Source organism: Chlorocebus sabaeus, chromosome 8 (genome assembly GCF_047675955.1).
Source record: "Chlorocebus sabaeus isolate Y175 chromosome 8, mChlSab1.0.hap1, whole genome shotgun sequence".
NCBI lineage: Eukaryota > Metazoa > Chordata > Mammalia > Primates > Cercopithecidae > Chlorocebus > Chlorocebus sabaeus.
Genome location: NC_132911.1, coordinates 42,960,697 through 42,980,118, shown reverse-complemented (window position 1 = coordinate 42,980,118; position 19,422 = coordinate 42,960,697). Strand labels below are relative to the sequence as shown.

Sequence of the window (19,422 nt, the reverse complement as noted above, 5' to 3'; positions counted from 1 at the left end):
TCTACTTCATCAAAAAGTACAAGTTTTCATTGTATTCTTTATGAGTGCAATAATATATTTTAGTTTTTAATACTTTATTTACCAATGTATGTATGTATAGCTCTTCTCTTTTCAAAAGCAATTTTAAATATTCACAATATCTTCTCTTTTTTACGTATTTTCCACATTGTACAGTCTTGTTTCTTTTTTTTTTCTTTTTTTTTTTTTTAAAGAGATGAGATCTTACTTTGTTGCCCAAGCTGGTCTCAAACTCCTACCTCAAGTGATCATCTCGCCTTGGCCTCCCAAAGTGCTGGGATTACAAGTGTGAACTACCTCACATGGCTCAGTCTTCTTTTTTTAGTAATATTTTAAAGACACAGAAACATTAACTGTTTACCATACTGAGAACATCTTACTTATAAAAACTAAATGCTGGCCAGGCACGGTGGCTCACGTTGGTAATCCCAGCACTTTGGGAGGCCAAAGCAGGCGGATCACAAGGTCAGGAGTTCAGGACCAGCCTGGCCAAAACGGTGAAACCCTGTCTCTACTAAAAATACAAAATTATCAGGCGCGGTGACGGGTGCCTGTAATCCCAGCTACTCGAGGGGCTGAGGCAGGAGAATCACTTGAACCCAGGAGGTGGAGGTTGCCATGAGCCAAGATTGTTCCACTGCCCTCCAGCCTGGGCGACAGAGCAAGACTCCATCTTAAAATAAATAAATAAATAAAATAAAAGGTCTTTCTACTTTAAGGAAGTAAGATAAAGAAGGAAACAGAACAGGAAATTCTTCAACTCAGCTAGTAACTGACCTCTTGGGCATATCTTCACCTTAAATATCTTAAAGATATCCTTCCATCAGCCCCAGATTTTTATTATCTGGTATACTGAATATACAAAGTTATTATCATTTGCATTTTTTTACATGCTTGTGTTTCCTAAAACCTACATCTGCTTAAAATTTTTAAAATTATCATTAAAGTTCAAAATTTATGTTCAAAGTTTATATCTAGACAAATTTTATCAGTCTCTGGTTAATCTTAAAAGGGTCATAAGTGTCTTTCCAGTTTCCAGGCTAAAATCTTTTTTACTATAATGGGATATTTTCTACTACTATGATTAAATACAAACCCTGTGTCACTTCTTTTTCCTGACGTAATTATCTCCATTCTTTTAAATAAATTGGCAATTTTTTTCTTAAAACAGTCTCATGCAGTTAATTCTTCTGTTTGTTTATTTATTTATTTATTTTAAGATAGAGTCTCACCCTGACGCCCAGGCTGGAGTGCAGTGGCTCAATCTCAGCTCACTGCCACCTCTGCTTCCCGGGGTTAAACGATTCTCCTACCTCAGCCTCCCAAGTAGCTGGGATTACAGGCACACACCACTGTGCCCAGCTAATTTTTGTATTTTTAGTAGAGATGGGGTTTCACCATGCTGGCCAGGCTGGTCTCAAACTCCTCACCTCATGATCTGCCCACCTAGGCCTCCCAAAGTGCTAGGATTATAAGAGTGAGCCACCGTGCATGGTCTGTTTTCCTGTTTTTTAATTCTTTCTTTCTCTTTTTTTTTTCTTGAGATGGAGTTTCACTCTTGTTGCCCAGGTTAGAGTGGGCACGATCTCGGCTCACTCAACCTCCGCCCCCACCAGGTTCAAGTGATTCTCCAGCCTCAGCCTCCCAAGTAGCTGGGATTACACGCACCTGCTACCATGCCCGGTTAATTTTTTGTATTTTTTAGTAGAGATGGGGTTTCATCATGTTGGCCAGGCTGGTCTTGAACTCCAAACCTCAGGTGATCCACCCTCCTTGGCCTCCCAAAGTGCTGGGATTACGGTGGCGCCCGGCCTCCTTTTTTATTCTTTAATTTGTCCATAGCATCATTGTTGTACTCCAGTGACCCTATTTGTTTTATTCTAATAATGGTCTTACTTGCCCTAAACCTAACACCTTGACAACAGTCTTTTCCCCGCTCAACTTGTTTTTCTGTGAATTTTAGACCCTTATTAAGTCTTTAGAAGACATTTTGCCCATTCACTGAAGTATCTGATTCCTGTCACTTTTTAATTTCAGCTATTGTTGATTATTTTCAAGATTCTTTTAGGTTCTTCTTGTGGGCCAATAAATTTTTTCTTTGTCTTAAGCTACTTTTTCTTAATAGATTTTTGCTTGTTTCATATTACTTTACAGAGCTTTCAGTAGGTTTATTCAAATAGAGAAGGTATCACCTATTGCTCCATCATCTTTTCAGCTGGTGCCCACACTGGAGATTTTAAGTTTGTTTTTTAAAGCGTTTATAGTAAACAGTCACTCAATATAAATTAAAATTCATCCTCTGATGGTAGGTATAATAAAGCTCTCAATTTGGCAATAAAATTTTTTTTTTTTTGAGACAGAGTTTTGCTTTTGTTGCCCAGGTTAGAGTGCAACGGTGCAATCTCAGCTCACTGCAACCTCCACCTCCCGGGTTCAAGTGATTCTCTTGCCTCAGCCTCCCACGTAGCTGGGATTAGACCTCAGGTGATCCACCCGCCTCGGTCTCCCAAAGTGCTGGAATTACAGGCGTGAGCCACTGTGCCCAGTAAAAACATTTTATCATTTCAATTTTTATTTTAGATTTAGGGGCACATGTGCAGGTTTGTTACATGGGTATATTGCATGATACTAAAGTTTGGGACCTGAATGATCCTGTCTCCCAGGTGGTGAGCACAGTACCCAGTAGGTAGTTTTTCAGCCATATAGGTACTACTCGGCTGTAGTACCCAAGTTTTTCAGTACTGCTTGGGTACTGCAGCTCAAATAGTCCTTAGTGTCTCCTGTTCCCACCTTTATGTTCATGAGCACCCAATGCTTAGCTCCTCTTAGAAGTGAGAACATACAGTATTTAGCTTTCTGTTCCTGTGTTAATTCACTTAGGATATTGGCCTCCAACTGCATCCATGTTGCTACAAAGGACATGATTTCATTCTTTTTTTATGGTTACATAGTAGAGTATTTTATTTTACATAAAAGAATAGCCTTGTCCTTAAAAGCAACAAGGTCTAGAATAGGAGTAAAACCTTCAGAGAAAACGCATTTGTTATCATCAGGGAGTCAGGGCCTCCAAATAACTGCCACTCCCTCAACTTGCACCTTCCTGCTGGCTGCCCACTCTGCTGGCCCCTGGAGAATACCCTGGTGTCCCACTCCTTCCTTCTCTGGTCCAGCAAGAGGGTTTTGCACTAGAGAGGAGGAAAATAAAACATAGTCTATCAAGGTTGTTCATCCCTGAGAACTGCTTTTTTAAAGGATGGGTAGATGAAAAGATAAAAATGGATGCTGTGCATTCCTAGGCATCCTCCTCTGACTGTATTTCTTCTGATTCTTTATATAGCTTCTTTGTTTCCTTAGCTGCAAAACTGAAATTAACTTGTGAGGGGCTTTAGATATGAAAGCATTAAGGATCATATCAAACAAGCCCCAAAGCAAACAGAACTGAGTGTGAACTGATACATACGTGATAACAGCATTCAGATTTCCAGTAGACAGTCAAGTTGGCCCCAAGAAGTTCATTATGGATGAGTAGCAAAGCCTGATCCATCTTCAGCTCTACATGTCTTTTTTTGTCTAAGTCTGGTAAAAATTAGGAAAAGTTAAAAAAAAAAAAAAAAAAAGAAGGTACCCGAAAGATGTGTTAGAGACAAAGTACATTCATGTGAACAGTTGCTTCCAGTAGTGCTTCTCAAAACCCTACACTCTGGGATTTCTGTGGTCTCCCACACATTACTTTGTGTATGTGCCGATATATGTGCGTGCATGCATGTGCACACACACGCAGGTTTCCTTTTGCACAGATGTCTCTACTACAAAAGAGGATTCAGTCAACACCACTCACATCTAGTGCATCAAAGGATCGTGTGAGGAACTTATATTCATCAGGTGCTAAGATGTGACATGTACTGAATTTAGTAGTTTCCCTACAATAATGACAATCTCATGAGCTAGGTATTTCCCCCACTTTACAGATGAATAAATTAAGCCTCTCAAGAATTACCTAACTGTCTGTGGTCACGGTTTTTCAATGAAATCACTGATATGAACCCAATTTGTATGACTCTAAAGTTCAAGCTTTCTCCCCTACCATGTTACTCAGCTGCGACTGTAGCCAGGCAGCTTGTTAGAAATGCAGAACTCACTTCAGTCAGACAGGTTAGCAAGGCCCAGGGGTGGGGTGCACGTGCCTCAAAAGTTTAAGAAGTGCTGCTTTCTATCACTTTGTTTTGGAGTTTGGAATCTCCTAATTTTCATGGTAGATCGGAGAGGGGTAAGGAGACAGTTTTAAGACAAGCCTCAGTCTGAAGGGCAGAGAAACTCACTGCTCCTGGATTCACTCATCACACAGCTCACCAGTTCACTAGATGATGTTCTGAGGATGACAGAAAGATGACACACATTCTAAAATCATGTGTGCCAATTTGGTAGGAAAAATAGAGTGAACTGCTCTTGTCAAAAGTCAAAGCAAAGTGGTTCATTTCAACCAACTGGCCGTTTATATGATATTATATAAAAGAGAAGTTAATTTATCCTCTAAGTAAATTTACCCAAAAGAAAAAAATGGGGAACTACTTAATAACACAATGAGGAAGGTAAGAACTTGGTTCTCCATTTTGTAATGGGAAGGCTTCCTCTGGGCTCCCTAGTCACTCATTTGACTGGCAGAATCGGGAATTCTTCACGTAGCCAGTTCAATCCCTCTTGCTCTGTCACCCAGGCTGGAGTACAGTGGCGCGATCTCGGCTCACTGCAACCTCTACCACCCGGGTTCAAGTCATTCTTCTGCCTCAGCCTCCCGAGTAGCTGGGACTACAGACACGTACCACCAAACCCAGCTAATTTTTGTATTTTTAGTAGAGACGGTGTTTCACCATGTTGGCCAAGACGGTCTCGATCTCTTGACCTCGTGATCTGCCCACCTCAGCCTCTCAAAGTGCTGGGATTATAGGTGTGAGCCACTGTGTTGGGCCTCAATCCCTCATTTTTAAGTTTATCTTAATTTACCCTTATTTAGCACTCAGTGAAGACAAGCCCTGCAGTATAAAACTCTTAATAATCCACTACAGTTTTTTGTTCTCTAGGCCAAAGAAAGTTTTCACAATCATTTTTTCTGTTCTTTGGTCTCCTGGAAAGCTTTCAGTGGAAGCGAGATTTGGGACCTGGAGTATGACACAGTGGGATAAATTCAATTTAAACTTGAATCTGAACCCCAACCTGCCTCAGGTTCCTCACCAATAAATTAAGGGTCATAAGAGTATGTGCTTCATGAGACCGTTGGGAAAGCTAAACTTGACCACCTATGAAATGGTTGGCACAGAAATAAAACAAGTGCTCAACACATGGACGTTACAGTGATCCAGGCCACATCCAACCAATGCAGAGGTCAACAGAGCCTCTTCAGGATCGGAACATCCAGTTAATTTTTTTTTTTTTTTTTTTTTTTTGAGACAGAGTCTCGCTCTGTCTCCCAGACTGGAGTGCAGTGGCCCACTGCAGCCTCAACCTCCTGGGCTCAAGCAATCTTCCCACGTCAGCCTCCCAAGTAGTTGGGACTACAGGAGCATGGCTAGCACATCCAGCTTTTTTTTTTTTTTTTTTTTTTTTTTTTTTTTGTATTTTTTTTGTAGATACAGGGTTTCACCATGTTACCTAGGCTGGTCTCAACCTCCTGGGCTCAAGTGATTCGCCCACCTCGACCTCCCAAAAGTGTTAGAACTACAGGTGTGAGCCACCACACTGGGCCCAAGAGTAAAATCTTTAACCAAAAACAGGCTTTTGAATAGCTTCTGATATGCTTTATGACATTTCTCTCCAATTTAGTCGTGCTGATTTCTAATGACAACTGTGATGGTTGAGATCTCCCAGATAACACAAAGAACCACACTTACCAAAGAACCACCAGGCCCCAACAGCTCTGTGAAATAGCTCCTGGTGGGTCGGGCGTGGTGGCTCACGCCTGTAATCCCAGCACTTTGAGAGGCCCAGGCGGGCGGATCATGAGGTCAGGAGATCGAGACCATCCTGGCTAACACAGTGAAATGCCCTCTCTACTAAAAAAATACAAAAAAGAAAAAAAAAAAAATTTGCCGGGCATGGTGGCAGGTGCCTGTAGTCCCAGCTACTCGGGAGGCTGAGGCAGGAGAATGGCATGAACCCGGGAGGCAGAGTTTGCAGTGAGCTGAGTTCACCCCACTGCACTCCAGCCTGGGGGACAGAGCGAGACTCTGTCTCAAAAAAAAAAAAAATAAAGAAAAAGAAATAGCTCCTGGTGTCTCCATTCTGGGATGAGGCATCTGAAGGTCACCTACTATCAGCCAGGATTTAAGCTGAGATCAGTCTAACTGTGCACCTAACCGCTAACCAGTCTCCTGAGCCTCAACAGATCCCTCCCTATCAGCCCAGCCTGATTAGCCTTTTCTATGTTTCCCTCATTTGTTAGCCTGGTGGATAGAAAATGGCACGTCCGAATTATTTTAGTTTTGAACTTGTGATTAACTAGTTTGAACATGTTTTCCAAATGTTTACCATCAGTATGTGCCCTTCATGTGAATTCTTGAATTATTTATTTATTTAACCACCTTTAATCCCTGACACCTTCTGAGGTATTTGCATAACTTCTCTACATTACAGACAAAAATATTAAATCTTTTGTCAATTTGTCATCATTGTTTTAAAAGTTTTCATTTCCCTTCTTCAGTTTTAATGGCTTCCATTTTCAAATTTCTAGTCACTTTCTGTAGAGTTTTTCCTACACTTGATCATGGCCAATAGACGATGAAGCCATGAGCTTTTCCTTCGTAATTTCTCCACATATCATCATCCCGTCGTAGATGGAATAAGTACTGTGTGTACTCATGTTTCTCTAAGCCTCTGGTGGTGAGCGGAATAAGGTACTTGTTTTATACTTAGATTATCCACATGAATTTTAGGCTGAAAGCTCTTCATTGTCATTGTTACTAACTATGCTATTTGGGAATGTGCAGAGGGGCTCAGTCTTCAGTGAATGTCAGAATTACCTCAGGAAGCTCTAAAAAAACAACACAAGTTAACAATGCCCTGGCCCCATTCCAGACTAATTAAATCAGAATCTCTACCCAATCAGCATGATTTTTTAAATTTCCCACAAAAAACAACGAACCTCCCAAAGGGATTCGACTGTGCAGCCCAGGGTGAGGAACACAGCTAGGGAACCACAGCTAGAGACTGTCAGAGTAAAGCCAGCGGATTTTTACACCTTTTTTGTTTCACTTTGCATTATTTGAATGTGGTTTTTAAAAATAATAATAACAGTCTGTATCACTTACAGACACGACCAAAGGACCTAATTACTAAGCCATCAAATATGACCTCGAAACTGAGCTTGATGTTCAGCTTCAAGAAAAAGTTGTCACCTTCCCACACAGCAGCTGACCTAAGAAATTCCAGGGCAATACCCACAGAGCGTTACCGACAAAAGAACAATTAATTCCTTCTCTCTCCTCTGGTCTACATCGTCTTGGTGGGCAAATAACCAAATAAAGCCACCTTCCAATAGAGCGGGGATAAATGTGCTGCTTGTGTATTACACTTTTATTTCCTTTCCAAGTATTTAATTTCTGGTCTAGCTCTCTTCTCGTGAGTTATCTTTGCTGGGCATATTTTTAAAGACATAGTCTACTTTTTTTTTTTTTTCCCCAAGTAAATGCTGAATTTTCAAAAAGGAAGATGATGACGTTTTTAGTAGGAAAGCTGTGCAGCCCAAACATGGGCTCCACGCGGCAGGAAAAGCCTTGCGGTCGCAACGCGGCTTCCCTTCACTACCTGTGATTACTATTTACAAATCAGCTCTACCTAAAGTAAGTGCCCTTTGATAAGCTAACATACGTGCTAAAATGCAAAGAGCGTTCGGCGGGATCAGTCCCTGACAATTGTGATCAGGCAGATTACATAACCTCCCCCGGGTCCTTGCAATTTTAAAGGAGGGGAGCGCAGGAGATCCAGGTTGGGTGAATCAAGGAGCACACAAAATGTAATCCGCTGAGCCGCTTTTCCAAAATTCACGACGCATTTCTCCTCCAGCTTCTGCCTGGGGAGGAGGGGTCGTTTGAACTCCATACACAGACACTAAAACTTCGTATTCTGACCAAGATAAGGGCGCGAAAGGGGGAAAAAAGGCAGGTGATTCCCACCGTCCCAGGTGTGGACCCTTCTACCCAAAGGGGTTTGCGGTGCTTGCCCGACCCCTCTGGGAGGGGCGTGTGCGAAGGACCTCCTAGGGCCTGGGGCTCCCCGGTCCAGGGATCTAGATGGAGGCCTGGAATCTGTATTTGTCATCGTAGCCAGCTGTGCAATCACGGGCTGAGCTGAGCGCCTCTTAAGCCAGAGCACTGGACAGGGGCCCGGGGCCCGGGGCAAAAGCGCCCAGCCCAGCCCCTCCCAGGCCGCGACCCCGACTCGGAGGCGGCGGCTTCCCAGTCACCCTGGAGGGAAAACGCGCCGAGGGGAGACGCGCGAAGGGCTCGCCCGGGACCGGGCTGCATGCAGGCCGCGCCCCCACCGCCTTCTCCGCGGTTCCTCACCCGCCGCACATCTACGCGGGTTCAACCCCAGCGCGGGGCAAACGCGCGTCCCGGCCCCGGGCTTCCCACCCGCTGAAGCCAATGGGTCGCACGGCTCCGGCGCCACGTCCTCGGGGGCTAGGCCCTCGGGGAAGTGACCCTGCTCTAAGTCCCTGCGAACAGTGGACTGGGTGCAGGGGGAGTCCGAGCCCCCCCACCGTCCCGGTCCTTGGCTGGCCCGCCTCTTGGCTGGCCCGCCTCCTGGCTGCCAGTGTGGGGAGTTCCCGGCGTCCCGATCCGAGGCCTCTGTTTAGACCGAAGGCGCCGGGACGCAAGTTCTGCTAGTGTGGGCGCCGCCTGGGTGCCCAGGTGCCACTCCGCCGCGGCCCGAACCGCCCCCTCCCCCGCCTCCGCTGGGCCGGGCCGCAGCAGCCCGAAGTCCGGCCTCCGGTCTGGGGCGTGGGACCGCGAAGTCGCAGAAACAGCCCGGGCCGTGGGGGGTGGTTCCGGCCAGGCCTAGCCCTCCGCGCCGCGCACTGAGGTAGGGGCGGCGCCGCGAGGAGGGGACGCCGCGCTCGGAGCCGGCCGGGCGGCTGTAGGAGGCGTGCACTCACCTCGTGGCGGCGCGGCCTGGGCATCGCGCTCCGAAGAGCCGCCGGGAGCCAGCAGCGCGGCGCTCAGCACTGACGCGGCCAGCAGCAGCACGACCAGCTCCCTGCCCGCACCGCTCATGCCCGCCGCCCGCTCGGCCGCCCCTGCCTGCCCGCCACGCCCCGCCCTGCGCTGCTCCGCCGCGGACGCCCGCGCGCCCGTCATGCCCCCTCCGCTGCCGTCACCGCCGCCTGAGTCACCGCGGGAGGCGTAGGCACCCGGGAGCCGCGGGCGGGGGAACCCAGGGGCCGGGCCGGGCCGGGCCATGCTAGGCCCTGCCCTGGGGGAGCTGACCAAGAAAGAAGCCAACGCTCTGCGCCCCTGCATTGGGAGTGTTTGTCCTTGGGAGGAGAAACGGCCCGAAGAGAGGCCCCTGCAGGCTAGGAGCCTTCCTCCCCCGCCCCACCTTCCCCGGCCGCATTCTGCCAAACTCCCGCGCCAGCCGGCCACCCTCCGCACGGGTGTCAGAGCCTCGGTCCCTGTTTTGGAAAACGCCTCAGTAAGCGAGACTGCAGAGTCCCTGCCCCCAAGGCGTTTATTACCCAGAGGGAGAGGCACGACTTAGAAGCCACCAGGCGGCCCCATCTCTTGGAAGAGCCCCAGGCCAGGCTGACAAAGTGTAAGGCAGCAGGCCGAGGAGTCTGCACACCCGTTCCAGGCTGTATGCCGGGACACGCTACCGCAGGTATAAGGGACGGGTACAGTAATACCTATAGCAGACGTGTTTGTAATTGCAAAACCTTGTCAAGCTGAATGTTCACCAGCGAGAAAACAAACTGCCCCACAGCAGGGGAAGTGCTCTACAGCTTCCCGCATCCACATGGATGAATCTCAAAACACAAGGCTGGGGAAAATGCAAATTGCAGAATGCCTTTGTAATAACTTACATAAAGCAAAACAATAATGTATGTTGTTTAGGGACATCCATATGTGTAATGAAAATACAAAGGCACACATGAAAATGATGCGGGACTTTCCTTAGTTCAGCTAAAGACGGTGGGGGTCCTTGTCACACGCCAGGAAAGATTAGGCTCTCAGACCATTTGAAGGGTAAGGCAGGGTTTTATTGGGTGTAAAGGAAGAAAAAGGGGAACAGGGACTCAGCAGAGCCAGAGTTCTAGTTGTAGGCTCCCTGCCTCACCGATTAAATCCTCGATTCCGCGGAGGAAGAGGGCCAGGCTCCTCCCAGCTGTAAACTGAGGAGCGAACTTCTGTGGCTCCGCCCCAGTGCAGTGCACAGACCAGTGGGAATTTTACCAGGGAACCCTTCCACCTGGCTGTCTCATTCCCCCTTCTAAAGAAGTCCATCTAACTGCCATTAGAATAAGGATAGGGACAAAGAAAGATCTTAGCTGTTTCCTGCTGACAGGAGGCACTGTTTTGGGAAAATGGCAATCAGATCTCCCTCATAGGCCTATCTAAGGATCCCTGGCAGAAGGGTCCATGGTCCAAGGCTCCAGTTGCATGACCGTTTGATGTCCTGAAAGCAGGAAGAGACAAACTGGGTTATTAAAACACATATGGCCGGGCACGGTGGCTCACGCCTGTAATCCCAGCACTTTGGGAGGCCAAGGCAGGTGGATCACAAGGTCAAGAGATCGAGAGCATCCTGGCCAACATGGTGAAACCCTGTCACTATTAAAATACAAAAAAATTAGCTGGGTATGGTGGCGGGTGCCTGTGGTCCCAGCTACTTAGGAGGCTGAGGCAGGAGAATCACTTGAACCTGGGAGGCAGAGGTTGCAGTGAGCCGACATTACACCACTGCACTCCAGCCTGGCAGGTCAGGAGTTTGAGACCAGCCTGGCCAACATGGTGAAACCCTGTCTCTACTAAAAATACAAAAATTAGCCAGCCCTGGTGGTGCCTACCTGTACTCCCAGCTACTCAGAAGGTTGAGGCAGGAGAATCGTTTGAACCCGGGAGGCGGAGGTTGTAGTGAGCCAAGATCCCTCCACCATAGTCCAACCTGGGCAAAAGAGCAAGACTGTCCACAAAAAAAAAAAGGAACCAGGCAAAGAGAAACAAGCATGCTCCAAATCTTGTTCACAGGAGTATACCTCACTCAATTATTAAAGACCATAAATAGTTTAAAATAAGTTTCCCTGACTCTGAAAAACAAAACAAGGATCAGCAATATTGCCAGCAAAAGTCAAGAAGTTTGCTTCAGCTTTGAGTTCAGTCCATTTAGTTCTTGTTTTGCTTGATATTCGTGAACACTTCAGCTCTTTATGAGTCCTATACATTTTCCTTTATTCCAACGTGACAATCTCCAAAGTTATCAGAAACCTGTATGAGAGTACCTGCCAGAGTCCTATTGTTTATTATAAACCATCTTTTGAAAATGATTAAAACCAGACAACAATTGTCTGTGACTAGCAAAATGTCCAGGTTAGTTGCAGTTAGAAACACAATTGACAAAGAAGTTTGGCTATCTCTGTAGTTTACAATAACTTAACATAACAACCTTAATTATGGTTGATAGCATATACTTAATTAGAATTTTAGAAATCCCATACAATTTTGGAACATACATTAGCATTATTCACAAAAATATAACCTAAAGAAAACTAAACATCATTTTGGCAATCCCATGTACCTAAACATGTCAAATGATCCTATTTACCTATTTTTTTGATATTTCAGGAGCACTCCAAACCATCCAAAAAGCCAAACATCAGAAACGATAATTTTGAAACTGAAGTTTGATTTTGGGAAGGCTGTTAAATATGTTCGAGGTTTAAAGCACTTGATGTTATGAAACACAATTCCAGATTACCGTAAGTTATTTATTTTGCCAAAATGATGACTCAGAAATTTTAAAGAAGCAAAAACCTTTATAACCCTTTACAAATTTTGCCAAAGAGCAGATTAGTGCCTTAAGAATACCTTGTTGTGCTTTTATTTCAATGCTCAATTTACAGAAAAATCATATAATACCCTTTTGAAATTTAGTCAATATGTTCACATACAGAACCCCTTTGCAAGATAAATTTCCACAATGCTTCCACCACTTGTTTGAACCTGCTACTTCATCCTATCCAATTTAAAACAATCCTTTAACCCTAGGCAAAAATTTATATTTCCATGCCTTCTTATAACCTTTTACAAAAAAACACATTTGGCTGGGCATGGTGGCTCACTCCTGTAATCCCAAGCACTTTGGGAGGCTGAGGCGGGTGGATCACAAGGTCAGGGTTAGGGACCAGCCTGGCCAACATGGTGAAACCCCATCTCTACTAAAAATACAAAAATTAGCCGGACATGGTGGCGCATGCCTGTAATCCCAGCTACTTGGGAGGCTGAGGCAGGAAAACAGCTTGAACTCAGGAGGCAGAGGATTCAGTGAGCCGAGATCATGCCACTGCACTCTAGCCTGGGCGACAGAGCAAGACTCTGTCTTAAAAAAAAAAAAAAAAAAAAAAAAAAAAAATTTTTTTTTACTGTTCTTAACACACCTCGCATATAAATCTATTTCCAGTAGTCTCAATTACATGTTAAAACAGTAACTCCTAGCAGTTTTTAATTTAAATGTAAAACTTGGTAAGTTGTTTTGTGTGCTAGACGCAGCCAAGGTTTGACTCCTAGCATAATTAAGGGCATGGTTAGTTCCATATGTTCCCAGGCCTTAATAATTATGAAGCCAGCAAGTCAAATAGTTCTCAAAACCCAAAAAGCAGTTTATAACCTTAAACACTTAGCACATCTTGCATCTGACCTGCATAATTTAGTCCGCCTATTTACATTTTGATGGCATCTGCTTTTTAACAATAATCTTTAAAGCTGTTTTTATTTCTCAAAGACTAAAGTCACATAAACTGAAGGTACCACAGCTTTTATTTTCTCTTTAAAAAAAAATAAGCGCTTGTCTTTCTTTAGGCCAGATTAATTAGAGCTCTTTTTACAGACATCATACACAACATATATATATATAGTTACACAGACAGGCAGAAGAAACCCCAGTCACTGGGTGGGATCCTTTAAGAGACAGGGCTAGGAAAACATGCAGCTATCAAACCAGGAAGGAACTCATTCCCTAAGGCAGGATTGCTAAACAAAGCCTTACCAGGGAGTTACAGGCCATGCCCCCAGATTGTAAAACAAGATGGAGGCCTGCAGTGAAGTTCCCTACAAACCACACAGACATGCAAAGCACACCAGTGTGCAGGCCAGTTGGAGTTTCTCTGGGGACCCCTTCCCACCTGGCTGTCTCAAAAAGATAAACACTATGGGCGGATCACAAGATCAGGAGATCGAGACCATCCTAGCTAACCCGGTGAAACCCCATCTCTACTAAAAAATATGAAAAATTAGCCAGACGAGGTGGGCGCCTGCAGTCCCAGCTACTCCAGAGGCTGAGGCAGGAGAATGGCGTAAACCCGGGAGGTGGAGCTTGCAGTGAGCTGAGATCAGGCCACTGCACTCCAGCCTGGGCAACCCAGCGAGACTTCGTCTCAATAAAAAAAAAAAAAAAAAAGATAAACACTAAATTCCTGTAAGGGTTGAGAGCAGAAAGGGAGGAGAAGCTAAAGGGCTTCACTGACAGTGTTTCATTGCTTAAGTTGGGTGATAGGGTGCATCCTGTATTATTTTTTATACTTCTTTGGGTGTCTGAATTATTTGATAATTTTTTAAAGCTACAAGACAGTGTGATTAGTGCTATTAGGAGGACAGTGCTAAGGTGGCATTTGACAGAAGCACCCAGGCTTTTGTCTGGGAAGGCTTCCAGGAGGACTGTCATTTAAGTTGAGCCCTGAGAGCTGTTAGCCAGGAGAAAGCAGGAAGAGTGTTCTCAGGAGAAGGAACAGCCTTTCCAACAGCCCAGAGAAAGTGTCACTTTGTGAAGGAACTGAAAGAAATCTGGGGCGACTAGAGCAGGGTTCTGTAAGGGGAGAGGGGAGACAGGAGGTGAACTAGACAGCAGAGTTGAGTATAGGCTTCTTCCTCAGTAGAAGCTGTTGGTGAGTTTGAAGGTGAATAACTCAGGAAAGTAATGGTCATGAGCTATCTCACAAACTCAAGTTCAGTCAAATTATTTTTCTCAAAGAAAGCCCCTATGCCAGAATGTCAGGACATTCAGGTATTCCCTCTTTCCTCTTTGCCCCCTGCCCCATGGCTCGAAATCCCAGGAGCTGAAGAATGCTGGCATTGCAGCGGTCTGGCCAGGCCATGGCCAACTAGTCATCTTCTGCCTAACACACAGCAGCGGCCCTCTCTGGCCTAGCCCTGGCTTAAACCACAGGAGTCACTGGGTGAATGTGCCCTTCTCTTTTTGCTTGGAGGACACCTTTTTGACACCCTCCCTGTCCAGGAGAGTCTGGAGTTCCTGTCTTAGGGCTGTGCATAGCTGTTCCTGTACCTGGAAGACCCTTCTTTACCCAGACACCTCATGGCTCCTCCCTCACTTCATTCAGCTCTCAGGCCAATTGCTGCCTCATTTAAGGAGGCCTTCCACAAAAACCCTATCTAAAGCTAAAACGTGCTGGAGCCTCAGATCTTGCTTTTCTTCATTACACTAATCTCTACCTGACATTACGTGCATTTGTCTGCCCCACTTGCACTACAATGTAAGCTCCATGAAAGCAAGGAGTTTGTCCTACGGGCAAGAACCTTCTCCTTTGACTGTAATACATTAACAAACAGCTCCAGAACCTCATGGCTTACCCCAACAACAATCCCTTTCTTGTTCGCACTGATGCCCAATGCTTCATCACAGCAGAAGCGGCAGTGGGAGGACAACGTAGCAAATCCTATACTAGCTCTTCAAGCACCTACCTAGAAGAGATGTCTATGACTTCCTTCACATTTCTCTGGCCAGATCAAGTCATATGGCCCCATGTGATCAACAGATTCATCACCTATTCAACTCTCAGCAACTAGAAAAAGAGGGAACTTCCTCAGTATGATAAAGGCATCTCCAAAAAACAGCTAACCTGACACTTGCAAAGATCGAATGCTCCCCCCTGTGGATCAAGAACAAGGCAAGGATACACAGTAAGGCAAAGAAATAAAAAGCAAACAAACTGGCTCTATTCAAAGATGGCCTGATTGTACATGTGGAATATCTCAAGTAATCTACCCCTCAAAAAGCTACTAGAAATCATGAGTTTGGCAAGGTCACAGAATTCAAAGTCAGTATACAAAAATCAATTGTATTTTTATTTTCTGGACATAAACAACTGGATGTTGACACTGAAAAAACTGGAATTTACAATTGAATTTTTTTTCTTTTACAATGGAATGGGTTTTTTGGTTTTTTTTTTTTTTTTGAGACAGAGTTTTCCTCTTGTTGCCCAGGTTGGAGTGCAATGGGACGATCTCAGCTCACTGCAACCTCTGCCTCCTGGGTTCAAACGATTCTCCTGCCTCAGACTCCCGAGTACCTGGGACTACAGGTGTGTGCCACTACACCCGGCTAATTTTTTTGTATTTTTAGTAGAGATGGGGTTTCACTATTTTGGCCAGCCTACCCTCGAACTCCTGACCTCATGATCTGCCTGCCTCAGCCTCCCAAAGTGAGAATTTTTTTAATTTAACAAAACAGGTACAAGACCAGAACACCGAAAACTACAAAAAATTAAAGAAGACCTAAAAAGTTGGAGAGATATACTGTGTTCATAGATTGGAAGAATCATTACTGTTAAGATGCCAGTTCTCCCCAGATTGATCTGTAAGTTCAATACAATCCCAGTCAAAATTCCAGGAGTTTTGTTGTTGTTGTTGTTGTTAAAATTGACAAGTTGATTCTAAAAATGTATGTGGAAATACAAAGGACCTAAAATAGCCAAAACAGTTGTGAAAAATAACAAAGTTGCAGGTCTTACAACTACCTGATGTTAAGATTTACTAAAAAGGGATAGGTGCCGGGAGCGGTGGCTCACGCCTCTAATCTCAGCACTTTGGGAGGCTGAGGCAGGCAGATCACTAGGTCAGGAATTCGAGACCAGCCTGACCAACATAGTAAAACCCCATCTCTACTAAAAATACAAAAATTAGCCGGGCATGGTGGCACATGCCTGTGATCCCAGCTACTCAGGAGGCTGAGGCAGGAGAATCACTTGAACCCAGGAGGCAGAGGTTGCAGTGAGCCGAGATCACGCCACTACACTCCAACCTAGGCGACACGGCAAGACTCTATCTCAAAAAAAAAAAGAGAGACAGGATAGAGAGCCTAGAAATAAACACACACACTGGTTTTTCACCAAGCTGACAAAGGAATTTAATGAAGGAAAGGATAATCTTGTCAATAAATAATGCTGGAAAAATTGGATATCTACATGGAAAGAAACCTTGATTCTAACCACTACTTGGGAGGCTGAGGTGGAAAGATCGCTTGAGCCTAGGAAGTTGAGGCTGCAGTGAGCTACTACACTCAATTGTGCCACTACGCTCAAGCCTGGGCAATAGAGAGAGGCCCTCAAAAAACAAAACAAAACAAAAAAACCCTACATGGAGATACTAATCACACCCTAAAACAGCTAAAATTAAATGGGCTGAAATAAATAACAAGTGTTGGCAAAGATATGGATCAAATAGAACTCATACATCACTAGTGGGAAAATAAAATGGTACAACTACTTTGGTAAACAGTTGGAAGTATATGATATTAAACATATACTGACATATGACCATCTGACCAATCAGGTATTTGCTCAAGACAAATGAAAACATGTCTACACAAAGACTTATATTTTAAGGTTAACAGCAGTTTTATTCATAATATCCCAAAACTGGAAACAATGCAACATCCATCAGCAGATAAATGAAGAGTGTGGTACAGACATACAATGGAATAACTATGCACCAATAGATATAACCTACTGATACATGCAACAACGTAGATGAACCTCAAAAACATTACACTGAACAAAAGCAGATAGACACAAAAAATATATACTACACTACACTACTATATTCTACAGTTTGAGTATTTGTGTCCCTCCAAAATTTATGTTGAAACTTAATCTCCAATGCAATAGTATTAAGAGATGGGGCCTTTGGAGGTGATTAAGTCATGAGAGCTCTTCCCTGCTGAATGAGCTTAAGCCCTTTATGAGCGGGGCTGCACACAGCATTTGCTCTCACTTTTTTTTTTTTTTTTTTTTGCCTATCTGCCCCTTCTACCATGTGAGGACAGTGTTCAAAGCACCATCTTCAAAGAAGAAACTGGGCCCTCAGACACCAAACCTGCTAGTGCCTTGATCATAAACTTTTCAGCATCCAGAACTGTGAGAAATAAATTCCTATAATTTATATAAATTACCCAGTCTCAGGTATTTTGTTATAGCACCACAAATAGACTTAGACACTGTATGATTCCATTACTGGAAATCTAGAAAAGAAATTCTAATCTTTCCAAAAAGATAGGAAATAGTCATTGCTTGGAGCCAGCAGAGAAGAAAGGATTGATTGGGATGGGACACATAGGAAATTGCCGGTGTGATAGAAATGCTTTGTCTCTTTATCTATGGGGATAGTGATACAAGTACATAAATGTATCAAAACTCATTGAAATATACACTTAAAACTGTTGCATTTTATTATATAAAATAATGAATCAATAAGTTGAGTTTTTAAAAACTCAGTATTTCTTCCTGGAGTCAAGAATGACTCTGAGGTTTCTGGCTTGGGAAATCAGATGCATGCTGTGCCACCTACAGATAAGGAAACACAGAAGAAGATCTTGAAGAAAGAAAAGTTATCTGGGAAATCTTGAGCTTGAGTTGTTCTTTAGAAAAATGTTCATTCAAATCTCTTCTCCATTTATTAATTGGACTATTTGGTTTTTGTGTTGAATTACAGGAGTTCTACATGTACACTGGATATCAATTCCTTATTAGATATATGACCTGCAAATAAAATAAATGTAAAAGTCAGGAGAAATAGGAATTTGGGAAAAATGAGCACATATATGACAAGTGAAGTCATGGCAGAGAATGAGATCATCCAGGTAATGTGTGTAAGGCTGAGAACAGAACCTTCAGGAGCACCAGGGATGGACAGAGACTGAGAAGAAGCCAGAGTGACAGGAGGAAAACTAGGAGAGTATGATGTCACAGAAGCCAAGGCTTGTATATTACAAGGAGGAAACAACAAAAGATTATCTATCCACTCAACTAAGCTACCCAGTCCTTTGTAACCCAGTGATAGCAGTTTCAGGGCAGTGGTAGTAGCAAAGGTCCAACCAACTGCCTTAGTTAGAGGGGTCAAGGGAATCTAAAGAAGTTTAGGCATTTCAACAAATACTGCTGGGATACTTGGACAGCCAAATGCAAAAGAATGATGTTTGACAGTGACTTTACATCATATACAAAAATTAAGTCAAGGATCTTAATGGCTCAAAGACCTTAATGTAATAGCAAAACCTATAAAATTCTTAGAAGAAAACATAGGGGTAAATCTTCACGACCTTGGATTTGGCAGCAGATTCTTAGATGCAACACCAAAAGCATGAGCAACCAAAGAAAAATGTAGATACATCTGACTTCATAAAAATTAAAAACTTTGTGTATTAAAAGACACTACCAAGAAAGCGAAGACAACCCACCTGGGAGAAATTATCTGCAAATCATATATCTGATAAGGGACTAGTATAAGGAATACAAAGAGAACTCCTACAACTCAACAACAAAAAAAAACCCTGATTTTTTAAATGGACAAATTAAAAAATTGGCAAATAATCTAAATAGACATTTCTCCCAGGAAGATTATACAAATAGCCAATAAGCATATGAAAAGGTACAACATCATTAGTCATCAGGAAAGTGCACATCAAAACCACAGTGAATCCTGTGGTCATGTACTGGAAGACTTAATAGTGGTAAGACGTCAATATTACCCAAAGGACTCTACAGATTCAATGTCGTATTTATCGGACTCCTAATGGCAGAATTCCAGAAATAGAAAAATCCATCTAAAATGCATATGGAATCACAAGGGACTCAACAGCCAAAATAATCTTGAAAAAGAAAAAGTTGGAGGTTTCACACTTCTGAATTTCAAAAAATACTACAAGACTATAGTAATCAAAAAACCGTGAGCCTGGCACTCAACTCCTCCACAACAAAGGACCAAAAAAGCAAGTAGGTAACCACGTGTCAGGTAGAACACCAAAGACAGAACACTATTCAACAGGGAAGTGACAGGGAGCCTCTGAGGCACAAAAGGAGCAGTAAATAAAGCAGCCAGTGTGTCTTGGATTGGCTCAGAGACAGGAGAG

At 43.9% G+C, this 19,422-nt stretch overlaps 2 protein-coding genes across 8 annotated transcripts in view; both read right to left on the bottom strand.

Annotated features, from left to right (window-relative positions):
- Positions 1–9,326, bottom strand: part of HGSNAT (heparan-alpha-glucosaminide N-acetyltransferase) — a 50,476-nt gene extending 41,150 nt beyond the window's left edge. The window contains exons 1-2 of one of the 3 annotated variants that reach the window (XM_037983516.2): positions 9,167–9,326; positions 3,479–3,594 (exon numbers count right to left, since the gene is read on the bottom strand). In XM_037983516.2, the coding sequence (XP_037839444.1) occupies positions 3,479–3,594; positions 9,167–9,284 (234 nt within the window). In that variant the 5' untranslated portion in view covers positions 9,285–9,326. The remainder of the gene's footprint in view (positions 1–3,478; positions 3,595–9,166) is intronic. The other 2 variants (XM_007962367.3, XM_037983514.2) reach the window with 2 other exon arrangements.
- A 2,645-nt stretch (positions 9,327–11,971) lies between these two features.
- The window catches only part of POMK (protein O-mannose kinase), a 45,046-nt gene continuing 37,595 nt past the window's right edge, over positions 11,972–19,422 (bottom strand). For all 5 annotated transcript variants that reach the window (XM_037983519.2, XM_037983517.2, XM_037983518.2 and 2 more), the window contains one exon: positions 11,972–18,052. The gene's annotated coding sequence lies outside the window, so the exon portion shown is untranslated. The remainder of the gene's footprint in view (positions 18,053–19,422) is intronic.